We start from the raw sequence: 26,947 nt of genomic DNA, 5'->3' as shown, positions 1-26,947 counted from the left end.
ACAGATGAGGGAACTGAGGCACAGGGAAGTTAAGTGGCTTGCCCAAGGTCACACAGCAGGTAAGTGGGTGACCAAGGATTAGAACCCGAGTCCTCTCACTCCCAGGCCGACGCTGTATCCACTAGGCAACACTGCTTCCCTGTTCCACCTGGTGCTCGCGGTCTGAGGACGGGGGCACGGCAGGGACAGAGATGATCCCTCTGGTTGTAGCTGAGGAAACTGAGGAACAGAGAAGTTAACTAATTCGTCCCAGGCCAACCAACAGTCGGGTGATGGAGGGTGGCTTCAGATGGTACCATTGGGGCATTTCTTTCTGAGTTTGGAAATTACAAGGTGACGGCGGATTTGACCTGGGTTTTTGTAATCATCCCATCGCCCTGGCACCCTTGCCCGGGGAGGTAAAGTTGGCAGCCGCACCTTGAGTGATGAGAGGAGCAGGGACTGAGGTGGTTTTGCAAAGTGGAACTGCCGTAAGGTATTCTGTAATAATTGGGAAAGATATGTGGTTTTATTCTTTTTTTTCCCCACTCTCATTCTCTGCTTCCGTTTGTGGTTCCCTCAGGTAATTGGAGCTATTTCGGATGGGGAGAGCAGCAGAGTATGTAACAACTTCAATTCCTTGCAAGTTGCTTGGTCTGGTCTTTAGCATGTTTCCCTAGGAGCCAATAAGCTGGATATTCATGCATACAAGCGAAAGATTTTCTTTCCCTTTCTCTGGTTCTAGGGAGCGGTTACGTGGTGTAAAGGGCTGGGTGTGGTGGTCTGTGTTTTCGGTTCGATGCTTAAGGAGTTTTTCTGCAGAGTCTGGTCAAGCTCCTCAAGCTCCTATTATTGCAAGCTGAGCAGTTGGCACAGCTCTCTTTATCTCACCCGGAGCTGATGTTAGTTGGCACTCTGCCCACCTTGGTCCGGCAGCCGCTTAATGGGAAACCAGAACCGTCCGTCACTAGATAAAGTTGGCAGAGAGTGACTGCCAGCCTCTGTGGGACTGGTTATTCCCAGCGGATCGACGGGTCATTCATGCCACCCCTGCCCCTAATTTATGTGGTTCTCCCTTGACCAAAAGCCAGGCTACTGTGCGTTTTCCTTCATGGACCTTTCCATAATATAGATCTATAATCCTCTTTATCTATTTTGGTGCTATTGATGCCTGTCTACTTGTTCTGTTGTCTGTTCCCCCGCCCTTTCTAGACCGTGAGTCCATTACTGGGTAGGGATTATCTCTAGATGTTGCCGAATTGTACTCTCCAAGCGCTTTGTACAGTGCTCTGCACACAGTAAGCGCTCAATAAATACAATTGAATGAATGACCTTTCTGGCCAGGCTAGCGCAGGAGAAGCTACTAGCTGATTGGAGGCTGCCACCTTTTCTAATGCTCCCCTCCCCGCCTCAATCAAAGGCACCATCCTGCCGTCAAAGAAGTGGGGAGGCTTCTACCTATAAAATCTTTAGACTCTGAGTCAAATGGGGACCTCAGCTTAAAAAAAAAAGAGAGAGATCAGATGGTTCTTTATGCCAAGACCTCTCAGATCAGTACTGCCATTGGTATAAGGCAGATCTTCCCCAGGGTCCCAGAGTGAGAAGCAGGGTAGATTTCATCACAAAAACTAGCCCGTCCCAAAAGGTTTTCCGACCGAAATGGAAGAAATATATGAAGCGGCCGTTAGTATTTGAGAAAGAGAGCCGAGCTGTGGGAAATAGTTTCCTCTCAGTGGCTTCTCCTGTTCCAGGTGGTCTGCTTCCAGAACACAGTCCTCCAGTCCTGTCTCCATCACTGATCAACACAGTGCTGTTTGGGAACCTGAGCTGTGCTCTTTTCCCGGCCCAATTCTCAAGTTCGATGAGTCCAGTCCTCTCCTGAAAGGATTCTCACATAGTCCGTTTAATGATGCGAGGTAGGGGCAGAGACCCTGGCTTAGTCATTTCCTCCGCAGAAGGAGAACAAGTTGAATAACTGGAGACATTTCCCACTTTTTCTTTCCTTGGTCTGACAAGGAATCGGCATCCCGGGTTACCCTTAGAAGGGCAGGCCAGCCTGGGAGGGGCCAAGAATTGGTGTATTTAGTCCCATCCAAACTCACTGAAAGCTGGAAATCAATCCATCAATCAATGGTATTTATCGAGTGCGGCGCGGAGCACTGTATGAAGTGCTTGGGAGAATACAGTATAACAGAGATGGTAGAGATTTACCCTGCCCACAAGGAGCTTACCATACAGAGGGGGAGACAGACATCGATAGGAGAGCGTGACCTCACGTGGCAACAATTTTGCTATTGTCTCTCCTACTTCTGTCTCTTCATTCATTGTCGTATTTATTGAGCGCTTACTGTGTGCAGAGCACTGGACTAAGCGCTTGGGAAATACAAGTTGGCAACCTATAGAGACGGTCCGCACCCAACAACGGGCTCGCAGTCCAGACCCCTTCCTCTCATCGCCAAGTCCCCTTGGGAGAGCCCAGGAGAAGAATTTTTAGTCCTTTTGTACTGTTTAAAGATCGTATTTAGGCCGACTGGAAATGAACCAGACTCTGGCTTTAGAGCCTGAGATCCTGGGCCCTTCTTTGGCTTGGCTCTGCAGTTGCTCAGTGGCACTTCCAAGCCTTCCTTCCCTCGCCTGATGATATTTTTTTTCCTCCGAATTTCCTTACGGTAGACTCTAGTTCTGGGTCCTACTTCTGTCTTCCTCACCCCAAAGGCTCAGGTTCATCAATCAATCAATCAATCGTATTTATTGAGCGCCTACTGTGTGCAGAGCACTGTACTAAATGCTTGGGAAGTACAAGTTGGCAACACACCATTCAGGTTCAGTTGGACTTGGGGAATGTTGGGGGTTTTGGCAAGTTGGCAGAGCTGGCCCGCGTGCATGAATATTCATTTATTGATCAGGGTGGGGCCTGTGCCTCTCTTTTGGGCTCCTTCCTTGTGAGCATGAGTTAGGCAGAACCACCACAACCAAAAAGCTGGCTTCATCCTCAGTTAAATTTGTCAGCCTAAAAATGAATCGTGGGATAAGCCAGAGGCCAGGGCCTAATTTGACTGGGAGGTGTAGAATTCCCTATGAACGGTTATCCCTCATTAATAATGAGGTGAAAATTTAACAGTAGAATACTGACTCCCCTTTGGTGTTTCCTACGTTCCTTTACTATCCGTGCTTGGTGGAGAAGTCTGTCCAAAGCAGTGTTAGAATCCCGACTTTGATTTGAAGGCCGAGTGAAGCCCTTTCCCGCTTTTTCCGCATGGGTCCGGTCATCTCCCTCTCCCCTTTGGGTGAACTGAATTTATAATCGTCCTGATAATCTCTTAAGCATTGATTGTGCCAATCACTGTGCCAACTGTGAGGGTGGAAGCAAGGCAATCAAATCAGGCACGGTTCCCCACGAGGTTCCCAATCTAAGGTAGGGAGAGCCTGCTTCATATTTCCAGTTTAAAGACGAGGAAACTGAGGCTCAGAGAGGCCAAGTCTCACTCTGACGCTCATTCCCCTCGACTCCCCAACCCCCAAGGCCGGGCAGACGTGGGACGAGAACCTCGGTCTTCTGGCTCGGTTCTGTGTTCCTCCCACTAGACTGAATCGCCTCTGTATAATTTCCATAATTGTGGACATTTTTATTCTCTGAACACCGATTCCCAGGCCTGGCCTGAGGGTGGAGAGCCCCCCGCAGAGAACCCCATTCTCCGCTTCGGAGGGATTCCTTTCCCGCGATCCTGGCATCGCAGCCCCGTTAGGCCCCATCCGGGGAAGCCCCTTAAGGGATCCGCGGTGCCCGTCGGCACATCTCAGCTCTGCTCTGCCCCTAGATTGAGCTGTCTGGCTTTGCTCGTCCGTTTTGTCGTCACGAATGGAGTTATCCTAAATCTCCAGCCTGGGCACTCTGATTCCCAAGTCCGGGTTTACCAGAACTAAACTTCCAGGGAGGGGCAGTTGGGTTTCAGTCACATCAGATTAGGCAGAAGTTGACTAATTTGCTCTATCAGTGATGCCAGGGTGGCTGTCTGTATTCCCGGTGCTCCACCCCGCCTTGACCTCCGGATAAGACTTCCAGAGCCTTGTTGCTGCAGGTCCTGAGTAACCTTCTTCCCACTTGGACAGTGATCCTGTGTAAATACGGCAAGCGGAGGGCCCCATTCGAGCACTCGCCTCCACTCTGAACAAGGCCCTTCTTTCTGGCCCTCGCTGCCGAGCTCTCTAAAGCCACCACCGTGCTGAGGACAACCTTGGCCGTATTTCAATCACTTAGTATTCCAGTGATTTTCCTGAGCGTTCCCGTTGGAGACCTTCACCTCTCCCAACCCTTCCAACTCTGCCGTTTCGGCAGGAGACCCACAGGCAGCCAGAGAGGAAGAAGCAGGAGGTGGTATCCCGCCTTCAGGGAGGACAATCAAATGGATTTGCTTGGAAAACGCCTCGCGGCTTAACGCCGGGTGGGAAGAAGGAGAAGCAGCGTGGCTCAGGGGACTGAACCCGGGCTTTGGAGTCAGAGGTCGTGGGTTCAAATCCTGGGTCCGGTGTGACTTTGGGCAAATCGCTTCACTTCTCTGTGATCTGTAAAATGGAGGTTAAGACTGTGAACCCCCCGTGGGACCACCTGATCACCTGGTAACCTCCCCAGCGCTTAGAACAGTGCCTTGCACATAGGAAGCGCTTAATAAATGCCATTATTATTATAAAGATGGACGGCTCTATCCTTTCAGGGAAGATTTTTCCCTGAGCACTCGGTGAATTTCACTGTTTGCAATATTTTGGGGGGGCTCCTTGGGGAGAGAATGTTTTTTTTCTGTCCAGATGTGGGTTGAAGGTAAACCTCAAGGTTCCTTGGCTGAAAACGCTGGGCTGGAGGGGACGGAAGCCATTTCAATCAATCAATCGTGTTTATTGAGCGCTTACTGTGTGCAGAGCACTGTACTAAGCGCTTGGGGAGTACAAGTCGGCAACGATTTCCTAGAACAGTTGTGGCTGAGCCCACTCCCTTTCTCACTTCCCGGGATCCTCCTGTGACCCCTTCTCCCGGCTTGCCTCTGGGCTTTTCTGCTACGGTTTCCATTTGATTGTCCAGCCAAGTTGGTGGCGGCGGTGCAACCGGGATTTGATGTTCAGCTTCTCTTTTCGGTGTCTCTGTGGCGGTGGAGGAGGGGGCGAGCGATGGCTGCCAACCTGGTAGAGAAGGGGGTCTCGGTTGACCCTCTTGCTTTGCACCCCCAAAAACCGTCAGGTGTTCGGGAAGGGTGTCCACAAAGCGTCTCTGGCCGAGAGAGACAAAGAGGTCGAGTTGCCTTTCGGAGAGCGCGGCGGGAGTGGAACGGCTTGGGGTTGGGATAGGCTTAGGTTAATGGACATGCCAGGCAAATGGACAAATACCAATCAATCAATCATATTTGAGCGCTTACTGTGTGCAGAGCACTGTACTAAGCGCTTGGGAAGTCCAAGTTGGCAGCATATAGAGACGGTCCCTACCCAACAGTAGGCGCACAGTCTACCAGGGATTCTGAGGGTCTCTCGGCCAGGTACTGGGGGGTTGAGGTAGGATCAGTTCTGTCCAGGTGCTGGGAATATCCGGCCTCTTGGCTAGCAGATTCCTTGGTAGTCCTGGCCCACAGGTTTTTTTTAATAGTAATAATAATGATGATGGCATTTATTAAGCGCTTACTATGTGCAAAGCGCCGTTCTGAGCGCTGGGGAGGTTACAAGGTGATCAGGTTGTCCCACGAGGGGCTCACAGTCTTAATCCCCATTTTTACGGTATTTGTTAAGCGCTTACTATGTGCCAAGCCCTGTTCGAAGCGCCGGGGTAGATGCAAGTTGGCCCAGGTGGGGCTCACAGTCTTCACCCCCGTTTTCCAGATGAGGCACAGGGAATCAATCAATCAATCAATCGTATTTATTGAGCGCTTACTGTGTGCAGAGCACTGTACTAAGCGCTTGGGAAGTACAAGTTGGCAACATATAGAGACAGTCCCTACCCAACAGTGGGCGCACAGTCTAAAAGGGGGAGACAGAGAACAAAACCACACATACTAACAAAATTCATTCAGTTGTATTTATCCAGTGCTTATTGTGTGCAGAGCACTGTACTAAGCGCTTGGGAAGTACAAATCGGCAACATAGAGAGACGGTCCCTACCCGACAATGGGCTCGGGGTCACACAGCAGGCGAGTGGTGGAGCCGGGATTAGAACCCACGTCCTCTGACCCCCAAGCCTGCGCTCTTTCCACTAAGCCGCGCTGCTTCTGCGCCCACTGAAATTGAAATGAAAATTCCCTTCAAAGTCCTCCCAGTTGGAGACCTAAAAGATTCATTTTTTTTTTAATGGCATTTATTCAGCGCTTACTATGTGCAGAGCACTGTTCTAAGCGCTGGGGAATTTACGAGGTGATCAGGTTGCCCCACGTGGGGCTCACAGTCTTCATCCCCATTTTACAGATGAGGCAACCGAGGCCCAGAGAAGTGAAGTGGCTTGCCCAAAGTCACACAGCTGACGAGTGGTGGAGCTGGGATTTGAACTCACGACCTCTGACTCCAAAGCCCGGGCTCTTTCCACTGAGCCACGCTGCTTCTCGTTACTGTTTGTTCATTGTTGTTTATTATATTTATTATAACAATTTATTATGACAATTTATTATATTGTATATATTCAATGTTATTCAGAGTTGTCCCTGAATACCCAGAGGAATGCATCTACCACAGCCCCCCTTTAGCTCACAAAACCGAAATCCGTACTCTGGTCTCGGACTTTAGGAGCCCCCCTGGTTTTCCTCCGCCCCCTGAGACCGGTTTACTGGGATTGCTCGGTGGGCACCATTTAAACCCCTAGAAACCCCAAGTAAAGCGTTTAGTACAGTGCTCTGCACACAGTAAGCGCTCAGTAAATACAATTGAATGAAAGTAAAGCAACCCTTCCCTTTCCTGTCCCCGAAGAGAGTGACCTTGGTCTAACATCCATCCTACCGGCCCCAGTCTCTGGCCGCGGGCCAGCGCGAAGTAGGTGTTTCCAGCGGTGAGAACCGCGTCTTTCATTGCGCTTAATTTGAGCGCTTAGTACAGTGCTCTGCACACAGTAAGCGCTCAATAAGTATGATTGATTGATTGATTGAAATCATGACAGGAGAAGGATCCTGGGAAGGTTCACATCACTGGGTCAGGGAAGAGGTGTTTCTCAAGCTCCAACTCTGCTGGGGACTGAGCAGATAATAATATATAATGATATATATTATATATATATATATTTTTTTTGGATGGCATTTATTAAGCGCTTACTATGTGCAGAGCACTGTTCTAAGCGCTGGGGAGGTTACAAGGTGATCAGGTGGTCCCTCGTGGGGCTCACAGATTTAATCCCCATTTTCCAGATGAGGTCACCGAGGCCCAGAGAAGTGAAGTGACTCGCCCAAAATCACACAGCTGACAGTTGGCGGAGCTGGGATTTGAACTCATGGCCTCTGACTCCAAAGCCCGGGCTCTTTCCTACTGAGCCACGCTGCTTCTCATAGATATATGAGAATATAATTTATTATATATAATAATCATCATCATATCATTATATATTATACTATATATTATACATATAATATAATATTATTATATATTAGATTATAGATTATACATATAATATAATATCATATAACAATTAATAATAATTAATAATAATATTATATAATATATTATATTATAATGTTAATAAGGATGACATTCATTAAGCGCTTACTACGTGCAAAGCCCTGATCTAAGCGCTGGGGAGGTCACAAGGCGATCGGGTGGTCCCCCGGGGGGGCTCGCCGCCTCAACCCCCATTTTCCAGCTTGAGGCCCAGAGAAGTGAAGTGCCCCGCCCAGAGTCACACAGCTGACAGTTGGCGGAGCCGGGATTCGAACCCACAGCCAGCGGGGAGAGCCCGGGGTTCCCTTGGCGGGAGGAGCGGGTTAACCCCCGACTTCCCAGAGGCCCCGGAGGAGTGAGTCCCGTCTCTCTCCCGCAGCCTCTGAAGACCCCGACAGCGCGGGGGAAGACCGAGACAGCGACTACCGCAGCGAGACCAGCACGAGCATCCCTCCGCCTTGCCGCCCCACCCCCCGGCCCAAGGCCCCCGCGGCCCCGTTCCCGGGGCCCCCCGCTCCGCTGCAGCCGCTGCAGGGGGGCTCCCGGGACTCCTGCACCGACTCCATGCAGAGCTACGACCTCGACTATCGGGAGCGGAGGGCCCTCAGGTGAGTCCCCGCCGCACGGCGGTTTCCCGTCCTTGGGCCGGGGGATAGTCACATTAACGGCCGTCTCCCCCCCTGGGCCGGGAATGTGTCTGCCTATTGTGCTGTTGCACCCTCCCGAGCGCTCAGTACAGCGCTCCGCACCCACTAAGGCGCTCAGTAGCTACGAGCAGCGTGGCTCGGTGGAAAGAGCCCGGGCTTTGGAGTCGGAGGTCATGGGTTGGTACGTATTTATTCCTCTATTTATTTATTTATTTTATTTGTACCTATCTATTCTATTTATTTTATTTTGTTAGTGTGTTTGGTTTTGTCCTCTGTCTCCCCCTTTTAGACTGTGAGCCCGCTGTTGGGTAGGGACTGTCTCTAGATGTTGCCAATGTGGACTTCCCAAGCGCTTAGTACAGTGCTCTGCACACAGTAAGCGCTCAAGAAATACGATTGATGATGATGGGTTCGAATCCCGGCTCCACCGCTAGTCTGCTGTGTGACCTTGGGCAAGTCACTTCACTTCTCTGAGCCTCAGTTGCCTCATCTGTAAAAATGGGGATTAAGACTGTGAGCCCCACGTGGGACAACTTGATCACATTGTATCCCCCCCCAGCGCTTAGAACAGTGCTTTGCACATAGTAAGCACTTAACAAATGCCATCCTCATCATTATTATTATTATTATTATTATTATTACGACTGGCCGATCGACGTGGAGCGTAAACAGGGACTCCCAGGGCGGTACTTAGTGGGAATTAAGGGGTTTAATCCTCAAGCGTGGCTTAGTGGAAAGAGCCCGGGCTTGGAAGTCAGAGGTGGTGGGTTCAAATCCCGGCTCCGCCAGTTGTCAGCTCTAGGCAAGTCACTTCTCTGGGCCTCAGTTCCCTCGTCCGGAAAATGGGGATTAAGACTGTGAGCCCCCCCCCCGCCATGGGACAGCCTGCTCACCTCGTACCTCCCCAGCGCTTAGAACGGTGCTTTGCACATAGTAAGCGCTTAATAAATGCCATTATTATTAATTAAGGGACTTGATACTTAAGGGCAGCAGGACGGCTTAGTGGAAAGGGCTTGGGAGTCCGAGGTCGTGGGTTCGAATCCCGGCCCCGCCACTTGTCAGCTGGGTGATTTTAGGCAAGTCGCCTCACTTCTCTGGGCCCCAGTTCCCTCATCCGGAAAATGGGACTGTGAGCCCCACCTGGGACAACCTGATAACCTTGTATCTCCCCCAGTGCTTAGAAGAGTGCTTGGCGCATAGTAAGCGCTTAACAGATGCCATCATCATCCTCATTATTATTTTTAAATGGGAGCGGCCCCCGAAAACTGAGCCCGGCCCCAGCCCCCTCAGCCTGAGAGCTGAATTTGCCATTCCCAAGGGAAATTTAGGTAAGAGTCCTCCAACAGTTGCCTCCGCCACACCCGGGGTCCAACCATCCTCCAGTGGTTTTATTAATTCAACCCTTTCTCCCCGTGGCTTCCATGGAGTTCCCGCAGTGAGAATTTCTGGCCAAACGGAGTTTCTGGGAGGAGAGGAAGCAATAAGGTTGTTCAGTGGTCTGGGGAAATGGTTTTCTCTTATTGTCCTGAATGAAACTTGGATATCTGCCTCCCAAGACAATTCTTGCAAGTTATATAATAATAATAATAATAATAATAATAATGATAATAATAATAGTACTTTCTATGTGCCAAGCACTGTTCTAAACACTGGGGTAGATACAAGTTAGGTTGGACACAGTCCCTGTCCCACATGGGGCTCACACTCTTACCCCCATTTGACAGATGAGGTAGCTGAGGCCCAGGGGAGACGAGTGACTCGCTCAAGGTCACACAGCAGACGTGGGGCAGAGCCGGGATCAGAACCCAGGTCCCCCTGATTCCCAGGCTCGTGGTCTTTCCACACTGCTTCTTTATCATCATCATCATCATCAATCGCGTTTATTGAGCGCTTACTATGTGCAGAGCACTGTACTAAGTGCTTGGGAAGTACAAATTGGCAACATATAGAGACAGTCCCTACCCAACAGTGGGCTCACAGTCTAAAAGGGGGAGACAGAGAACAAAACCAAACATACTAACAAAATAAAATAAATAGAATAGATATGTACAAGTAAATAAATAAATAAATAAAAAAATAGAGTAATAAATATGTACAAACATATATACATATATACAGGTGCTGTGGGGAAGGGAAGGAGGTAAGATGGGGGGATGGAGAGAGGGGGGACGAGGGGGAGAGGAAGGAACCTTTACCCCTTGAGTCCAGAAACCTTCATGGGCTGGAGGTCCCAAGGCCAGTTTTTACCACTTTCTGAGATCTGGCCTCGTGAAACAGCCAAGCTCTCTTTCTTCGCTTCGACTGACAGAACTTGGGGCGGTTCCATTGTTCTGTTTCTGCCGGGGGAAGCCGGCAGACAGAAGAGCCTGTGTCTGTCCCAGAGGAATTTTTCCAGAAGGACCTTTGTTATGTAACCGTCTGCAAGGAGGACTGGTAGGGAAACTCCTCGCCCGCGCCCCCGTATTGCTATGGAAACACTCTCAGGACTCCCGAGCGAGAACGAATTTCTTCTCGTCGTGTAGCACCCGCGTGCCGAACCGTGAACGCGGTCTAGGGCTGGAGCAGATGTCACGGTGGCAGAGCAGGTCACGGCAGAGCCCCAAACCTGGGAGTTTGAGAAGGTCCGGAGAACGGCTTGACAGCCGAACCCGCCAAGAGAAACGGCGTGATTTAGTGGAAACGGCCCGGCCTTGGGGTCAGAGGAGATGGGTTCTAATTCCCGCTCCGCCCCTTGTCTGCCGGGTGACCTTGGGCCGGTCACTTTACTTCTTTGTGCCTCAGTTCCCTCGTCTGTAAAATGTCTCCCCCTTTTAGACTGTGAGCCCACTGTTGGGTAGGGACTGTCTCTATATGTTGCCAATTTGTACTTCCCAAGCGCTTAGTACAGTGCTCTGCACATAGTAAGCGCTCAATAAATACGATTGATGATGATGATGATTAAGACTGTGAGCCCCACGTGGGACAACCTGCCACTTAGAACGGTGCTTGGCATATAGTAATTATTATTATATTATTATAGTATATAGTATATATGGTATATACTATATATATATAGTATATATATACTATATATAGTATATATAGTATATAGTATATATTATAGTAATTATTATATAACCGTGAAGGTTATTATTATAACCTTCACGGGCAGAACTCTTTAGGGTGTCGTGGAACCCTGAGTATGGATCCTGTAGTACAGTGCTCGATCGCTTAGCACACCGTAAATGCTCAATAAGTGCGGTCGAATAAATGAGAATGAGGTCCCTGAGCATCTAGAACAGGCAGTAGGACCCACGGTGTTTCCACGACAAGACGAGGTAAGCCTTACTCACGTTCGGCAAATGACTGGCCGGGAAGTTTAGCAGGTGATCCTGAGAGAGGGGCTTAGGGGAGAGGAAAGGAGAGGGAGATAAAGAGTTGGGAGGACTGAGAGGGTCTGGGGACAGGGAACAGGAGAGATGGAGAGCCAGGGAGGAATGGGGTGGATGGAGATTGGGGAAAGGAGAGGAAGAGATGGAGAAATCTCGACTGACTGCTGGATCTCCGTGGCAAGATCAGGAGGGAGAGAGGCCACACCGGGACTGGTGTCATCTGCAAAGCTGCGGGACAGGCCTCGTTTATGTTATGTTTCCAGGGAATGGTGTGAAGAGGTGCTTGCTCATCTACTGGCTCCCACCTTTCCAGAGTTTCCTGGTCGTTGCCAGATGAAGCTCATGCCCAGGCGGAAGCGTAAAAAGACCAACAGTGTCAGTTACTACCATAAATACCATAAATGAGAAGCGGCTGGCTCAGCGGAAAGAGCCCGGGCTCGGGAGTCAGATGTCACGGGTTCTCCTCCCGGCTCCGCCACTTGTCTGTTGTGTGACCTTGGCCAAGTCGCTTCACTTCTCTGAGCCTCAGTTACCTCATCGGTCAAATGGGGATTAAGACTGTGGAGCCCCACGTGGGACAACCCCGATCACCTTGTATCCCCCCCACCCAGTGCTTAGAACAGTGCTTCGCACATAGTGCTTAACAAATGCCGTCATTATAAATACAGCGTGTGAGGAGAGGTACAGGGGAATATCTGAGGGCAAGATCAGCAGCTGGGCTCTTTCTGTTGGGGCCTCTGAGATATGTGACTTATCAGAAGATACGTAGCAAAGGGTCGAACAAAATTGGCTTGCCGTTTTAATTGAGAAGCAGCGCGGCATAGTGACGAGAGCACGGGCTTAGGATTCAGAGGTCGTGGGTTCTACTCCCAGCTCCGCCACTGATCAGCTGTACGACCTTGGGCAAGTCACTTGACTTTTCTTTGTCTCAGTCACTTCATCCGGCAAATGGGGATGAAGACTGTGAGCCCCACGTGGGACACCCGATTGCCTTATGTCTACCCCACCGCTTAGAACGGAGCTCTGTGCATAGTGAGCGCTTAACAAATGCCGCCATTATTATTATTGTTATTATTATTATTATTAAGCCCGACAGGCCTCGGGGACTTCCAGAGCCGTTGGAATGGAAAGAAGCAGGCATGCACAGAGGACACTACTCACTAATTTAACCTTCCTGGCAGATTTCTAGACACCTTCATTCACTCATTTGCCCTCGAATTTCCCCGAGCCAATTTGAGCCTCCAGACGAGCCAACGGTCGACTGCAGATCAAGTTCAAACACTTGATGATCACAGGAAGCATCCACCCTTCCTATTGTCACTGTTGTCTACTTTCAGAGGGGGACGGTAACATAAATGCCCTGTGACTGTGACCCTCACGATTCAGAACCTGCATCTGAGCGCGGCCCGGGAACAAACCGTCCGCCCCCTCTTAGAAAATAAGTGGTCTTTGAGTTGAACTTGTAGGGGGACGTCGAGCGTACCCTGCTGCTCCCGGCTGGGGCTTATTGCTGCTCACCGTACGTATGGCTCGCCCACAAAAAATGGACTCGGATCGTCATAATAATAATAATTGTGGTATTTGTTAAGCACTTACTCTATGCCATATACTGTTCTAAGCTCTGGGATGGACACAAGGAAACCTGTCCCTGTCCCACGTAGGGCTCCAAGTCTTAGTCCCTATTTTACAGGTGAGATAACTGAGGCCTGGAAAAGTGAAGTGATTTGCCCAAGGTCAAACTGCAGGCGAGCGGCAGAGGCGGGACTAGAACCCAGGCCCTTCTGATTCCCCGGGATGGCCCCAGAACCGCAGGATGTCTGCTGAGGGAGTTAGCCCTCTTCCTACAAAATGAAACTAGAGGGTTATTCATTTTTGGTTAGAGCAGGGTCCTATGGCTCTGCCTGAGGTTGATTTCCTCCTAGGCATGAATGCGTGCCGTACTGAAGTCACACTTCACAAAGCATCAGGGTCATTACCTTGCTCTAATCATTTGTTTGCCCTGGAAGCAAACAAATGATTCATTCATTCAATCGTATTTATTGAGCGCTTACTGCGTGCAGAGCACTGGACTACGTACTTGGGAAGTACAAGCTGGCAACATATATTTGATTATTTGGTGATTGAAGTCAAATTGCAAGTTGAGCCAGGCACACGGCATAATCATAATGATAATTATGATAATGCAGCGTGGCTCAGTGGAAAGAGCCCGGGCTTTGGAGTCGGAGGTCATGGGTTCAAATCGTACTCCACCAATTGTCAGCTGTGTGACTTTGGGCAAGTCATTTAACTTCTCTGGGCCTGAGTTCTCTCATCTGTAAAATGGGGATGAAGACTGTGAGCCCCCCGTGGGACAACCTGATCACCTCGTATCCTCCCCGGCGCTTAGAACAGTGCTTTGCACATAGTAAGAGCTTAATAAATGCCATCATTATTATTATTTTATTATAATGGTATTCATTTATTCATTCATTCAGTCGTATTTATTGAGTGCTTACTGTGTGCAGATCACTGTACTGAGCGCTTGGGAAGTACAAGTTGGCAACATATAGAGACGGCCCCTACCCAACAGCGGGCTCACAGTCTAGAAGGGGGAGACAGGCAACAAAGCAAAACATATTAACAAAATAGAATAGTAAATATGTACAAGTGAAATAAATAGAGTAATAAATCTGTACAAACATATATGCCGGTGCTGTGGGGAGGGGAAGGAGGTAAGGCTGGGGGGATGGGGAGGAGGAGGAGAGGAAGGAGGGGGCTCAGTCTCAGAAGGCCTCCTGGAGGAGGTGAGCTCTCAGTAGGGCCTTGAAGGGAGGAAGAGAGCTAGCTGGTATTTATTAAGCGCTTACTATAATAATAATAATGGTGGTATTTGTTCAGCGCTTACTTTGTGCTAAGCACTCTTGTAAGCGCTGGGGTAAGTGCAAGGTTAGGTTGCCCCACGTGGGGCTCACAGTCTTCATCCTCATTTTCCAGATGAGGTAACCGAGGCACAGAGAAGTCAAGTGACGTGCCAAAGTCACACAGCAGACAAGTGGCGGAGCCGGGATTTGAACCCACGTCCTCTGACTCCCAAGCCCGGGCTCTTTCCACTAAGCCACGCTGCTTCAGTGGCAAGCACCATTTTAAGCTCTGGGGTAAATACGAGATAATCAGGTCAGGCAGAGCCCCTGATTATCACATTCTAAGTAGCGGGGAGATCAGGTATTGGATCTTCATGTTTTACAGTTGAGGGAACTGAGGCACAGAGAAGTGAAGCGACTTGCCCAAGGTCACACAGCAGCAAGTGGCGGACCCGGGACTGGAACCCAAGTGCTATGACTCTCGGGCCCCTACTCTTTCCACTAGGCAACGCTGCTTCTTTTTCTCTTGAGCACCAAAATTGTCTTGTTAACCACATATTTTGCTCTCTGTGGTCAATACTACTTGGCAATTTCACAATCTGCTGTTTTTATCTAAACTCCAGCTCTTTTTTTTTCCAAACCGATTCACTCCCAGCTTAATTCAAACCCACGAATATAGATATTTTCAAGCAGGAACATCTGTAGGTTGGAGCTTGAGTTTAAGCAAGCTGCCGTAGTAATGTATATAATGAGGATTAATAAGAAAAAGAGCTTCTTTGAAAATAGGATGAGTTTTTAAAAATGCAGGTTTCTTGCAATGAATAATTTCTCTTCTGGGTGATAATTGGTCTCTTAATCCTTCAATCAGTCGTATTTACTGGGTGCTTACTATGTGCAGACCACCATACTCGGGAGAGTACAATACAGCAGAATTGCAGACATATTCCCTACCTATCCTGCCCGTAGCGAGCTTACAGTCTAGAGGGGGAGACAGACATTTATATGAATAAATCATTTATAATGTATAATTTAAAGGTATGTACATAAGGGCCGTGGGGTTGGGGTGGGGTGAATATCAAATCAGTGATCTCGGGGAAATGTGGCTTCTGCAGTGTTGGTACAATTCATTTCACAGCGGTGTTGTTCATTCATAATCGTCCTAAATGTAAATCACATTTTTACTTTGTTACTCCGGGTTTGTCTCCTGTGTCAGGTATGCTGGTGTAACCCTCTCTTTCGAAGGTCAATGCAACCACGGTCTGAATTCTCTCTCCCTTTCTCATCCCCTTTCCTTTTTTGTTTTCGGTTTTTTCTTCCTTCCCCTGCCCCTTTGGCTTTGGCCCCTCATACATCAGACAAGGATCGCTAGGTAGAAATGGCGGCGTTAGAGCCCCTCCACTGGTCTCTGCCGCAGGAGGAGACGAACGGGAGGGCGGATGGGAGGATTCAAGGAGGCAGGAGTTTGAGGGATTTCTTGAAACCGATCCCAGAGATTGGCAGGAGCTAGAGGGGGAGACGGTCCAGACGGCCTCCACGCCCGACGAGCGTGCCAGACAAGTTGATGAAGTGATGCGGGGATGTTGGGAGGACACCCCTCAGGGCATCCCGCATGGTCGGTTTGGTGAGCTTGCCAGTGTCCAGGACTGGCACCTGGATCTGCCCAGCTCTCCTCCAGAACATGGCACCGCGGGTATAGGGCAGTCCAGCTGTTTGGCAGAAAGAGAGAAGAAGAGGGAGGGAAGCAGCTCACCCGAGGCTAGAAGCGCGCAGTTGTCTGAGGTCGAAGCTCCCCGTGGGGCGGGGTGGGCCGCTTATTTGGACCCCGAAGGAGCTTTCCCAACCCCCGGTAGAGCCGAGCACCTCATCCACAGCCACCCTGAAAGGAAGACTCGCTACTATCCAGTTCTGCGTCCTTACAAAGATGGACTGATGTTTAAGAGTGGCACGTGGGCCAGCGAGGTTCCAAGGGGGACACGCGACCGCATCGTTGGCCTGGCGGATTGGGAGGAGGCGGAGAGCACAGACCAGCTGAAGGGGACTTTGCCTCCAACGGACACACCGGAAGAATCCGACAGCGGTGCTTCCGATGAGCCTCAGGGGTCCCCCACTTCGGAGGTTGGGCTGGAAGAGCTCACCTTCCTTTCGCAGGCACGGTGTCCGTCACCCGCCCGGCCACCTGAAGCCTTCTGGGGACGAGCCTCAGTTCAAGCAAATCCAGCTGCTCGGCTACTCAGGGTGAAGCGTGAGCCCCAAGCCCGTAGGGCCGGGGAGGGGAGGTTTGGTTATTTTGAGCGGAAACCGGTCCTTCCTCCGGTCGAACCTAACGAGGACTTCGCCGACCCCTTGGATGAACTGCAGTGTCTAGTGGAAACGGTATCTGAATATCTAGCAGAGAAGGAAGAAGAGATGAACAGATTTGGGACTCTTTCAAAACCAGAAAGACCTCCAGGTAGCGTCTCCCATGAGGATCCCGCGGAGAAGAAAACCCTCCTGGGACGGACAGAGCCTTTCCTTTCCGAGGAGAGTATCGAGGACTGCAGAGATGAAGCAGAGCCCCTCCCAGACGAGGCAGGGAGGAGGAAGACTGTGAGTTCTCTGCTTCATTCCTTTACAGGAAAGATGGGCTTGGGCCCCAAGCCGTTCAGAGCCTCTCTTGAAAAGCTCGTTTCTCCAGCCGCGGGGGAACTTGAAATCCCTGCTCAAACGGAGAGGCGTCTTCTAGAACCTAAGCCGAGGGGCAACTCTGGGCCGCCCCCCGTGAAAGCAGACAGTCGGATGGAGAGGGAACTTCCCCCGGGCTCTCAGTTACCCTTTCAAAAGAGGGACGGTGCGGGGAACGGCGAGGCGAGGGGCGAGATGGCCAACCGCGAAGGTAGCGACGGTGAGGCGAAGGCTCCGAGCCCGCAGACCTCTTCCGAAAAGCCTCCACCTCAGACACTGAGCTCAGTCCTGGACTCGGTGTTTAGCCGACTGAATCCATTAAAGATCTTTTCAGAAAAGGTAGAAACCGAAGAAGTCACCAAGGGTGGGCCAGCGAGGAAGCCAAGTCATTTGGCAGGCGGCTCTGAGTCGGGCTGTGAGGAAAGCCCCGCTGCCAGGAGCTGTGGCAGCAGGAGACCCCTTGAGAAGGCTCTGGGCCAACCCCAATTTCACGCAAGCCAAGGTTTAACGCTTTCCGAAGGATCTGCCGACCCTTCAGCCGCAGGTGGCCCTTTTCAAGGGAAAGACGGTCTGGGAAGCCTACCCCACCAGAAGTCAGCGGACTTACCGCGGCCGTCAACTCCACGGGAAACGAAGGCAGAAGACCCTGCCGGAGGCATGCGTAAATCCAGAAGGGGAACCGCAGACAGTCCCGTTGCTGCCGAGTCCGTGGAGCAGGGCCGAATGTTGGATGGAAGGGATTTTATCGGGCCCCTTAAAAAATCTTTCAGCCAGTTCTTTTTTGCTTCCCCGGAGGCCCCTCCGAAAGGGGCTAGTCCCAGTTCTGAAGATGATGTTGGGAAAAGCAGTTCCAGTGAAGATGGACTCTCCTTTTCCATCAGTGGGGAACGCCGAATTCCATTTTTCCCTGCTTCTGGCATTTTTGAAAAGCAGGCGGAGTCGCAGGAGGGAGGATGCCTCCTTCCTTTTTTATTGAAATGTTCCTCTGCGGACAACCCCACAGTCCCTCGAACCCACAGCTCCCCTGACCCACTGTTAATTTCTAAGGAGGGTCACGAAAGCAGAGTTTCACAAAGCGGCAAATTTAGTACAGTGAAATCAAATTCCATTCAGAGTATTCTAGATCGTCGTGGGGCACCTAAGAAGTCAGAAGGAATCAATAGTCAAGCTCCTCAAAACTCAGAAAACAGAGCGAGTCAAGGGGACGATACCCCAGGCATCCCTAGTGTTACCCCTCAGGAGCTTAGAGCCCATCTTCTGGGAGAGGGTAAGAATTTAAAACAGCAGTTTAAACCCTTGACCGTGTCAAACTCATCATTAGACCTTACTGCTGAGGTCGTTAAATGCCCTTCTGTCCAGGAAGTTGCGGACGACTTGCAGACAAGTCCCAAGAGAAGCATCCGGCAAAGTCTGTTTTCTGGACCGGTTCGATTTTCCTCCTCGGAGACCCTCTCTAATAATCAAGAATTAACTCAGAAGAGTCGTGCCCCGGGGTTGTCTTCTGGGACATTCAAATATATGTCCGGCGAAAATGTGTCGGATTGTCAACCAGCTCAGTCACACTCAAGATTTCGGGATAGACGCGAGGATTCTTCTTTAGAAGAGCCTCCCGCCGGCTCATTTGTAACTGCCGAGACTCAGGGAGGTCAGATGGTGCCAGAAGAGTCGTCCGGTGATTTACCCTGCATTTCTCTACGGAACGAGATAGGCGAAAGCACTCAGGGAGCTGCATCTCACGTGGCTAGTAACGATTTGCCCCGTTTAAGAATAAATCGGCCAGCTGAAAAGCAAAATCCCACTGCTGGACCGGAGGCATCTCGAGGTGGACTCACGAGAAGACCATTGACGGAAGGACGGCCCTCAGGCCAAGGGGTAGAGCCTCAGTGCTATCGGAATTCTACCCACGAAGAGCCGAAACGGTGTTCTTCAGCTTTGCTGGAAATGGGAATGCACAGCGTATCAAAGCAAGACCCTACCTTCGATGACACGGGGAGCCATTCCAGCTTTGAATGGGAATGCGTCATGAAAGATGATTCCGGCTACATTGGTGAGCTTCCACGACCGCCTTATTACGTGTCACGCCGTAATCCCGTTCCAGTTGTTGAGATTTCAGTTTGGCCCGAATCAGAAGGAACAGGGACGACCCCTTGCCGGAAAGACAGAAATGCCAGTATGTTGGAGTGGAGAACCAGGCTAAACCGCTCTGAGCAAAGTGGAGATTTCACTGTATTCTCACGTGAATCCCATGACCTGTTAACACTTCCAGAAGAACATTCAGTGACAGAAGGTATGTGGGCAGCTGAAAGCGAGTGTGGAGATTCATTAGAAGACTTCCCTGTGGATTTAAGTTATTCTTCAGGTTCTAATCGTGCAGTGTGGACCTTAATTGATCAGTACGCCTTATGCCAAAATAAAGGTTCTGCATTTTCAAGTTGTAGTTATGAGTACGAGGGGTGGCTGTCGTGGCTTGAAAATGGACTTTGGTGGCAGTCCGAAGAAGGGGACTGCGGGTACTTCATGTATAGCGACGGTCAGTACGCATATTCCTTGCTGACCGATTCTACGGGCCAGTACGTGTACATTTTTACACCCAACTCTTACGACTGTCAGGAATATTGGGATTCTCCCTTCCAAGCGACTGCTCTTTCCAGCGCCGTGTCGGGTAACAGCATGGTTGCTGTCTGTGGTTTCAAAGTCCCGCTTGGCAGGGAAAGTGAATTATTCTGCCTCGTTGAAGAGGCACCCTCAGATGAAGAGTTTGTAAATAAGCCTCTCGATCTGTCTGCGACGTGGGAAAGAAGGGACCGGTTAAAGACCGGGAACGTAGAAACCATCTTTCAAATGTTTGAGGGGCCTATTTGTTGCCAGGAGGAGCAACCGCTAGATTTTTCTGGATCAAGATTTCAGAAGCTCAAAGCGGATTTCCGGCCTGATAAAGAAACAGGACGTTGTTCTGAAGAACTTCAGCTCATTCTCGATCTTCGAACACAAGCTAGTAGGGCGTTCGGTAGTCGTGTTCAAGATGAAGTGCAGGTCAGAAAGACAGAGCAGTCCCAGACTGCTTCAGCCGAAAACTCCCCTGGGTGTATAGGTGTCCCCGTATCCCAGTCTTCCCGTAAAATAGGTGGATCTTCGATTCCCAGGGAAAAAGCGTCTGAAGACCCTCAGCATCTAAAAGACAAGCTATCCACCGGTAAAGTTGTGTCTTTATTTTCCGCATTGGATAACGTGATAGAAAAAGCTTCAGGTTCTGATGTGAATGAGCGGTTAGAAGCATCTCCCAAGAAGAGGGCAGATCTACAGGCATATTCAGTGCCGTCGCAAATTGATGGCATGCCCTCAATCTCAAGCAGATGTGATTTGGCAACTGAGGCCAAAACGCCTAACAACCTAGCTCCGAGGAAAGTAGATGTCCCACAGATGCACTGTCCGGAACCTATTAAAAACAGTAATGCGAAGGTGAGAAGGAAAGGTTTGTCAAAATCTGCTTCCCAGGGCAACCGCATAACTTCCGACGTTAAACCGCGTGAAGAAGAGGATGAAGACGGTTCAGCAGCTCCTCTCGGGATCAGGTTCAACAAGGCTGAGCAGGAAAGCCCTCCACTGTCCCCAGGTCGATCTTCCGCAGAGCCGGAGACAACCCTGTTGAAGAGCGCCCTGAAGCCGTTCAGTCCGGGAGAGGATTCCCCCCCAGACATCACCGTGGATGTGCACCAGGCACCCGGATTTTGGAGTTTCTTCAAACCCCAAGCTAATCAATCCAAGCCGAAAGTAGAGAAGAAGGAGTCTGGGGATAAAGAAGGAAGAAACGTGTGCCAAGAAACGAGGGACTCTTCAGGCATTTCATCGCTCTTTGGGTCTCTCGGGGATCTCTTTAAAACGGATGTCTCCCCTACCCAGTCAACAGAGAAAGTGTTTTCTCCTCCGAGGAGGGAACGCCAAGAATCGGTTAAATCAAACAGTGAACGTACGCAGCCCAAGAGCCCAAATGCAGGTGACCGGGGCGCTTTGGTGCCTGCTGATCCTGGAGGGGTGGTGAGAACTAGGGTTTTACCCAAGCAAACGACTATTTGTGACGGGGAGCTGAAGGACCGTCCGCTCAGAGAATCCCAGAGGCAGAGGCTAGAGGACAAAGCGACCCCTTTAAGAGGTGGAGTCCTGAGTTCAGGCCCCTGGGTCAGCCACGATCAGTCGTCCAGAGAGATTTCAGTGGAGGCTCCTGGTTTGCCTTCCGTGACCCCGGGGGATCTCGGAGATAGTCCGTGGCCACCTGATCCGGTAGATGAAATGAATCCAAGTCAGCAGAGTCAGGATCCTAGGGTATCACCGTTAAATTTGCCCTCCGTTGGCAGAGACTTGAGCATTTCACCCCCTAAATCCTTTCGGTCACAGCCAGAGATTCCTGCCGGCACGAGTCTGTTTTCCTTTCTGACTGGATCAGAGAAACGGTTGAATGTAGCTCCTGTGCCCGATCTTTATGGAGCCAGTCTCCGAGGAGAGGAAAGACTGTTTAAGCCCCCTTCATTCTTCTCCGGAAGCACCTCTGGCAGCGGGAAAAACCTACCTCCAGGTAATTCCTGGAGGAGCTTCTTTGGCGTGTCCTTCCTGAATAAAGAGCCACAGAGCTGTGCAGATCAGCCAGATCTTGTGAAGGAGAGTCCAGAGGCTCCTCAGTCACCTAGGAAGCCGACTGCTTCTGCCGACTCTGCCGCCAGAGAGAGCGAAGCAGTCACCACCCTCAAATTCAGGGATGAGCCGAAAGAGGCACTCTCTGGAAGCCAGAATGAATCGAACTCTCATGCCGCTGAATATCCTCAAGAGAATGAGGCCCTGAAAGGAGAAACAGGTTCTACAGACGGGACAGGATTTGAACCCTCGGCATCTTCCGGGCCCTGTCTCCGATCCGTTCAAGTACAGAAAGCTAGCGCTCCCCTCCCTGATGGGTTTTGTAGGCCAGAGAGACAGCCGCTCCCTAGCAGGGGAGAGGAAGACGTCATCGCCGTGTCACCTGACTGTGGAGAAGAGGATTTCTTTCGGGGAAAAAACCCTGCCGAGCGGGAATGCGGCTCTCTTTCAGGTGATACCCGCCTTCCTGAAAGTTCAAACTTAAATGTTGCCGCCAGTAGCCTTCCCAATGGTTGTCTCACAGGAGAAAGAGGGGATTTTCCTGGAACGGATCTGCCCGACGATGCGTTATCTGATCCGGGCTCATCACCGGTCTCGGAAGAACTCGGTGGAGCAGATGGTCAGAACGTGCCCAAGGAAGCAGAGAGAGGCAAGTCAGAGTTCAGACCTGCAGGAGAAGTATTCTCAGGCCTCAGGATTAAAATGAAGTCGATCTCTTTGAGTTTGTGTGAATCCCCCAAAACCTTCTCCGGCTTTTTCTCCCTTCCTCTCACCTCAGCCTCCTCCCACCCTCCGGAGAAAAATTCCTTTTTTGGGTTTTCCCGCGGTGTGTCATCTCAGAATTTCCGAGGCGACCTTTTGGACGTTTTCAAAAGTGCTAAAGGGGTCCCTCAAACAGAATCACATTTCCAGGCGACCCCTGTGCCTCAGAGAAGTTGTTCTCAACAGATGGAGCGATCGGTCCTCGGAAGGCAGTCTCCGACACCAGAGGAATTGGCAGATGCCGTTCTGGAAGCAGACCTTGACACCCCTCTAATGACTCCAGGCGTCTTAACCCCAGGATCTGATACTGAGCCAGATGACCCTAGAAGGAAACTGGAAATGGGGGACAATAATTTTTTTCCGCACGGCCCAAAGCTACCTCGGTTAAATGCTTCAGAGCCGCCGGCTCACACAGAAGACCCTGCACCGTCAGTGCTGCATCTGGACAGACAACCGGCGAACGTGAGTTTGAGTTCACACCCATCCAAAGCCGAACGGGTCGGACTTTGCGAGCAGGCGAGTGGGCATCCTAGTAGCGAAACAGAAGCGGCTCCTCCAGGCGATCGCCAAGACCTCGGGGTCTCTGGGCCCGGTCCAGTTGCAACTCTGGAGTCGGAGCCCACCCAGGCAACAGCTGAGCCGGACTGTTGTAATGCCCACGAAACCAAGGCTGAGCAGCCCCGTGCCCCCTGGCACCCCTCCGAGCTGAGCAGCGTGCTTGGAGTTGTACCCGAAATTCCTTCTGAGCAGGAGCGTTCGACAGCAGTTAGCCCGGAGCCTGCAGTGGGCTGGGAGAACAGGAGGAGAGGGCTTGAAGCCCCCATCGAAGCAGTCAACCGAAGACCCCTGTCCGACGTCCCAGCTCCGCCTCGACTGCCGAAACCCATTACCCCGACGTCTGCTGTCCACGGGAAACCGTTTGGCTCTCTCTTCTCCCTCCTCCCCTCCACATCAGACAAGTCTGGATTAATGTCTGGTTTGAGGAAACTCTCTCATAGTTTGTTTGAAAGGGGCATCGAACACCCCACGGAGACGCGTGAGGGTGGGGGCCCCGGTTCAGCCGTGGGGGAAGCCTTCGATCGGGCCTCTCAGCAGCCAGAGAGCGAGGAGAGTGCTGAGGAGAAGCCGGTACACCCTGCTTCTCAGGTGAAAGGCCTCAGGCAGGGTACTGTAACCAAGGAGGTGGCAAAGTCTCCCGTCTCTCCTCCTGTGGCTGGGCCTGATGCCGAATCCCAGATACCTCCCGGAAAGTCAGGTGATCTGCAGAGCGGGTGTGCAGAAGAGTGCTCCGGCTCCAAACTAGCGGGTAACGAGCTAGAAGGGACTCACTCCGAGGAGCCCGGGGTCAGCGCCCTAGTTTGGCCCTCCCGTCTGGCCTCAGGGCAGGGGGGGGAACCCATCCGCGTGCCCGTCCGTCCCTGCCGGCCGGAGAAGGATCAGGCGGCACGAGAGGGAAAGCCGGCCCCGGGGAGGGCTCCTCTCCAGCAGCCGGGAAAGGATCTAATTCTGAAGTCCGTGACTTCCGCTCCCCAGCCGACGGCACGGGCGCCTGGGACTCACGAAAGGCCAGTTACCCACCGGAGCATAATAAATGGCTTCCAGTAATGGATCATTTATAATGCACCCGGTAGAGCTAGCCCCCTGCGTTCCCTGTCACGGTGTAAGTGTCTTCCCGCCTGTTTCCCTTGAAGCTTTTATAGCTAGTTGGCACTACGCGGTGAGTTAATGGTGAGTCATTGTCATCTTCCTCATCATCAGTGGTGTTTATTGAGCGCTCACTCTGTGCAGAGCATTGTACTGAGCTCTTGGGAGAGTATTAACGGAGTTGAAAGGCACGTTTCTTGCCCACGACAAGCTGCGGTCTAGAGAACCTGCATTTGGGCCAGTTTGCTCACCGTACGGTTAACTTCTTTTCCGATTCCTGCTCATCTTACCGTGAGGCTACGCCCCTCAAATCAGTCGCTTGGAGGCTTCATCGGCCTTGCTTTGGTCTCTCGGGAGAGAACGGGGAGCCAGAGAAGGTTGAGCTCGGCGAACCTGGGCCCGTCCCAGCCCACAGAACAGGAAGGGCGGGGAACGCGTCTGTTATGTTGTTGTGCTGTACCCTGGAAAGTGCACACAGTAAGCGCTCAATAAATCTGATCGATTGATCGATGGAACAAAACTAGCTCTCCTGGATCACCATCCCAAGTGGGGGCCTTAGGCAGACTTCAGGCTCACACCTGCCCCCTTTCCCCACCCTCTTCTCTCTCCCTTTTAGTGGCCAGGTTCAGGCCGTAGGGACTGTGTCTCCCTGGTTGGACAGGGAGTGTGTCACTTCTTTAGAACAGTGCTTTGCACATAGTAAGCACTTAACAAATGCCATCATTATTATTATTACTATTTATTCTGTACTCCCTTCCCGAGCCTTTAGTGCAGTGCATTGCGCCAAGTGGACGCTCAATAAATACGACTGCAGCTATTACTTTGTTGCAGCCTCTGGTGGTGGGGTGATTTGAGGCCCGGGAAGACCCCTCAATCCACATTTGTGGCACTGCCCAGCCGGGGATCTGCTGCTCCGGGAGTTCTCCTCCGCGACGGGCTTGGTGGGAAACGGATTTTTTTTGCCACTTGGAGAGAGAATGGGGCAGAGAGAATGTACCTTTGGGCTGAGGGTCTAGCCAGCTCTTGTATGGGGAGGGACTCATCGATCCGTTGGGGTCTGTCTGCGTTAGAAACACATCACGGTTAAAACCCAAGCCGGTTTCTTTCTCTGTCCTCCCCGAAACGGGCAGGCCCAGACCCTAGCCTGCCTGAGGGATGACAGTATCCTTCCACGTGGCTCGAATAGGACCTAGCTGACCTCAGCTGAAAGAAAGCCCCGAGTGTGATTTTTCCTTGGCAGAGGGGATGGGAGGAGGGAGGAAAAGGAGAGCGACCAGGTCTGTTCTGGCTCATCCTCCTTCTCTAAACCAGCTGGACTGTGTTCCAGGGTAAGAACACGTAGCCCGGTGGAGCCAAGCTAAAAGCAGAACCCAATCTTTCACTCTCACGTTCCCGCTTACGGCACCTCCCTCTGCCGAGGGAATCTACTGCCCCGTTTCTTGTTGCGTAGAATTCAGCAGGATAAGATCGTGTCCTCGGCCCGTGGGCTTAGCTTAGCCCCGTTTGGCCGGGGCACAAGGATGCGGCGGGTCGGGTGTGGGCTTTGAAATCGCCACTGGAGTATTCTGAAGGAAGACGAGTGGGACGAGGTTTCTCTCCGTGTGGGGCGGAGTCAGTAGGAATCGGGAAAGAAAAATCATTTTGGGGTATGAGTGGAGGCTCATTCCTGAGAAATTCAGTGATTAATACCAAACAAAATTATTTTCACTTTCTTCCGATGTTATCGTTTACTTTCCGTGAGAATTATAAGCGGAGCATATAATGCCTTCGTGATAGCCCCAGGAAGAGCAGACTTCAGCGCTTAGAACAGTGCTTTGCACATAGTAAGCGCTTAATAAATGCCATCGTTATTATTATTATAAATTAAGGTCTTGTAGTAGGGCAGCATTTCACGGCGTCTGGTCCCGTTGACTCTGCCAACGGTTAAAATGAATCCTTAGAACAAAGTTAAGTGTTGTTGCCCGTGCTGTTCCGGAGTGCTTTTAGAAATGTAGTTTTTGCTGCCTTACCAACCCCCATCTAGAATCCACAGTGGAATCTAACCCGCCCCGCCGACTGGTCCCTCTTTTGTTGTTAATCATTGCCTTTGCCTTGCCCAGTGAGTGGTGTCTGTCTTTTCCCTCTTCTCCGATTACTGACTGGCTCTGTCTTCTCCTCTAGTCCCACAGGCAGCAGTAGGTACGGCTCTTCCTGTAACGTGAGCCAGGCCAGCTCTCAGCTGAGCGAGCCAGAGCAGTTCCAGGACAACGGCCCCGTCTCGGAGCAGGAAGACGACCCCCGGGACAAGAAGTCGACCGACTCCCTCCGCAGCTCGGGAAGCTACTCCCAGGATGGTCTGGCGGGTTACCGAGAGGAGCAGGAGAAACCCTCAGGAGTGGCCAGCGGAGCCGAACAGAGGAGAGCCTATGAAAAGAAAGAAAAGGTCAGCGAGGGCACCGCCGCCGTCAAACTTCCTCCAGAGCTGGAGCAGCCCAGCGGTCTCTCCACAAGGCCTCAAGAAAGGTCAGCGATGGGCAAAACTCCCCAGGTGAACCCCAAGTTGGGCCCTAGGCAGTAGGATGGGGGGAGAGCACATTATCTCTAGAAAGCTAGTGGGTCTGCCGCCTTGCGCGGAAGCTGAATTCCGTTCGTCGGCCCCAGACCGTGAGGTGCACCCAAGCTATTGCGACTTTATTCGTCCACCAGCGGTATTTGTTGAGTGCTTTCTGTATGCAGAGTGCCGTATGAAGCGCTAGAGGAGAGTACCGTACAGGAGAGGGTCCGCAAGGAGCTCACTATGGGGGGAGACGGGAATTATGTCTACGTA

At 51.3% G+C, this 26,947-nt stretch overlaps 1 protein-coding gene across 1 annotated transcript in view; it reads left to right on the top strand.

Moving 5' to 3' along the window:
* UNC13B (unc-13 homolog B) overlaps positions 1 to 26,947 on the top strand; it is a 210,215-nt gene that overhangs the window by 90,613 nt on the left and 92,655 nt on the right. The window contains exons 8-10 of the mRNA XM_038742473.1: positions 563 to 598; positions 7,970 to 8,198; positions 26,302 to 26,643. Of these exons, the coding sequence (XP_038598401.1) occupies positions 563 to 598; positions 7,970 to 8,198; positions 26,302 to 26,643 (607 nt within the window). The remainder of the gene's footprint in view (positions 1 to 562; positions 599 to 7,969; positions 8,199 to 26,301; positions 26,644 to 26,947) is intronic.

This window comes from Tachyglossus aculeatus, unplaced genomic scaffold (genome assembly GCF_015852505.1).
Source record: "Tachyglossus aculeatus isolate mTacAcu1 unplaced genomic scaffold, mTacAcu1.pri scaffold_12_arrow_ctg1, whole genome shotgun sequence".
Classification (NCBI taxonomy): Eukaryota; Metazoa; Chordata; class Mammalia; order Monotremata; family Tachyglossidae; genus Tachyglossus; species Tachyglossus aculeatus.
This window is presented reverse-complemented; position numbering and strand designations above follow the sequence as displayed.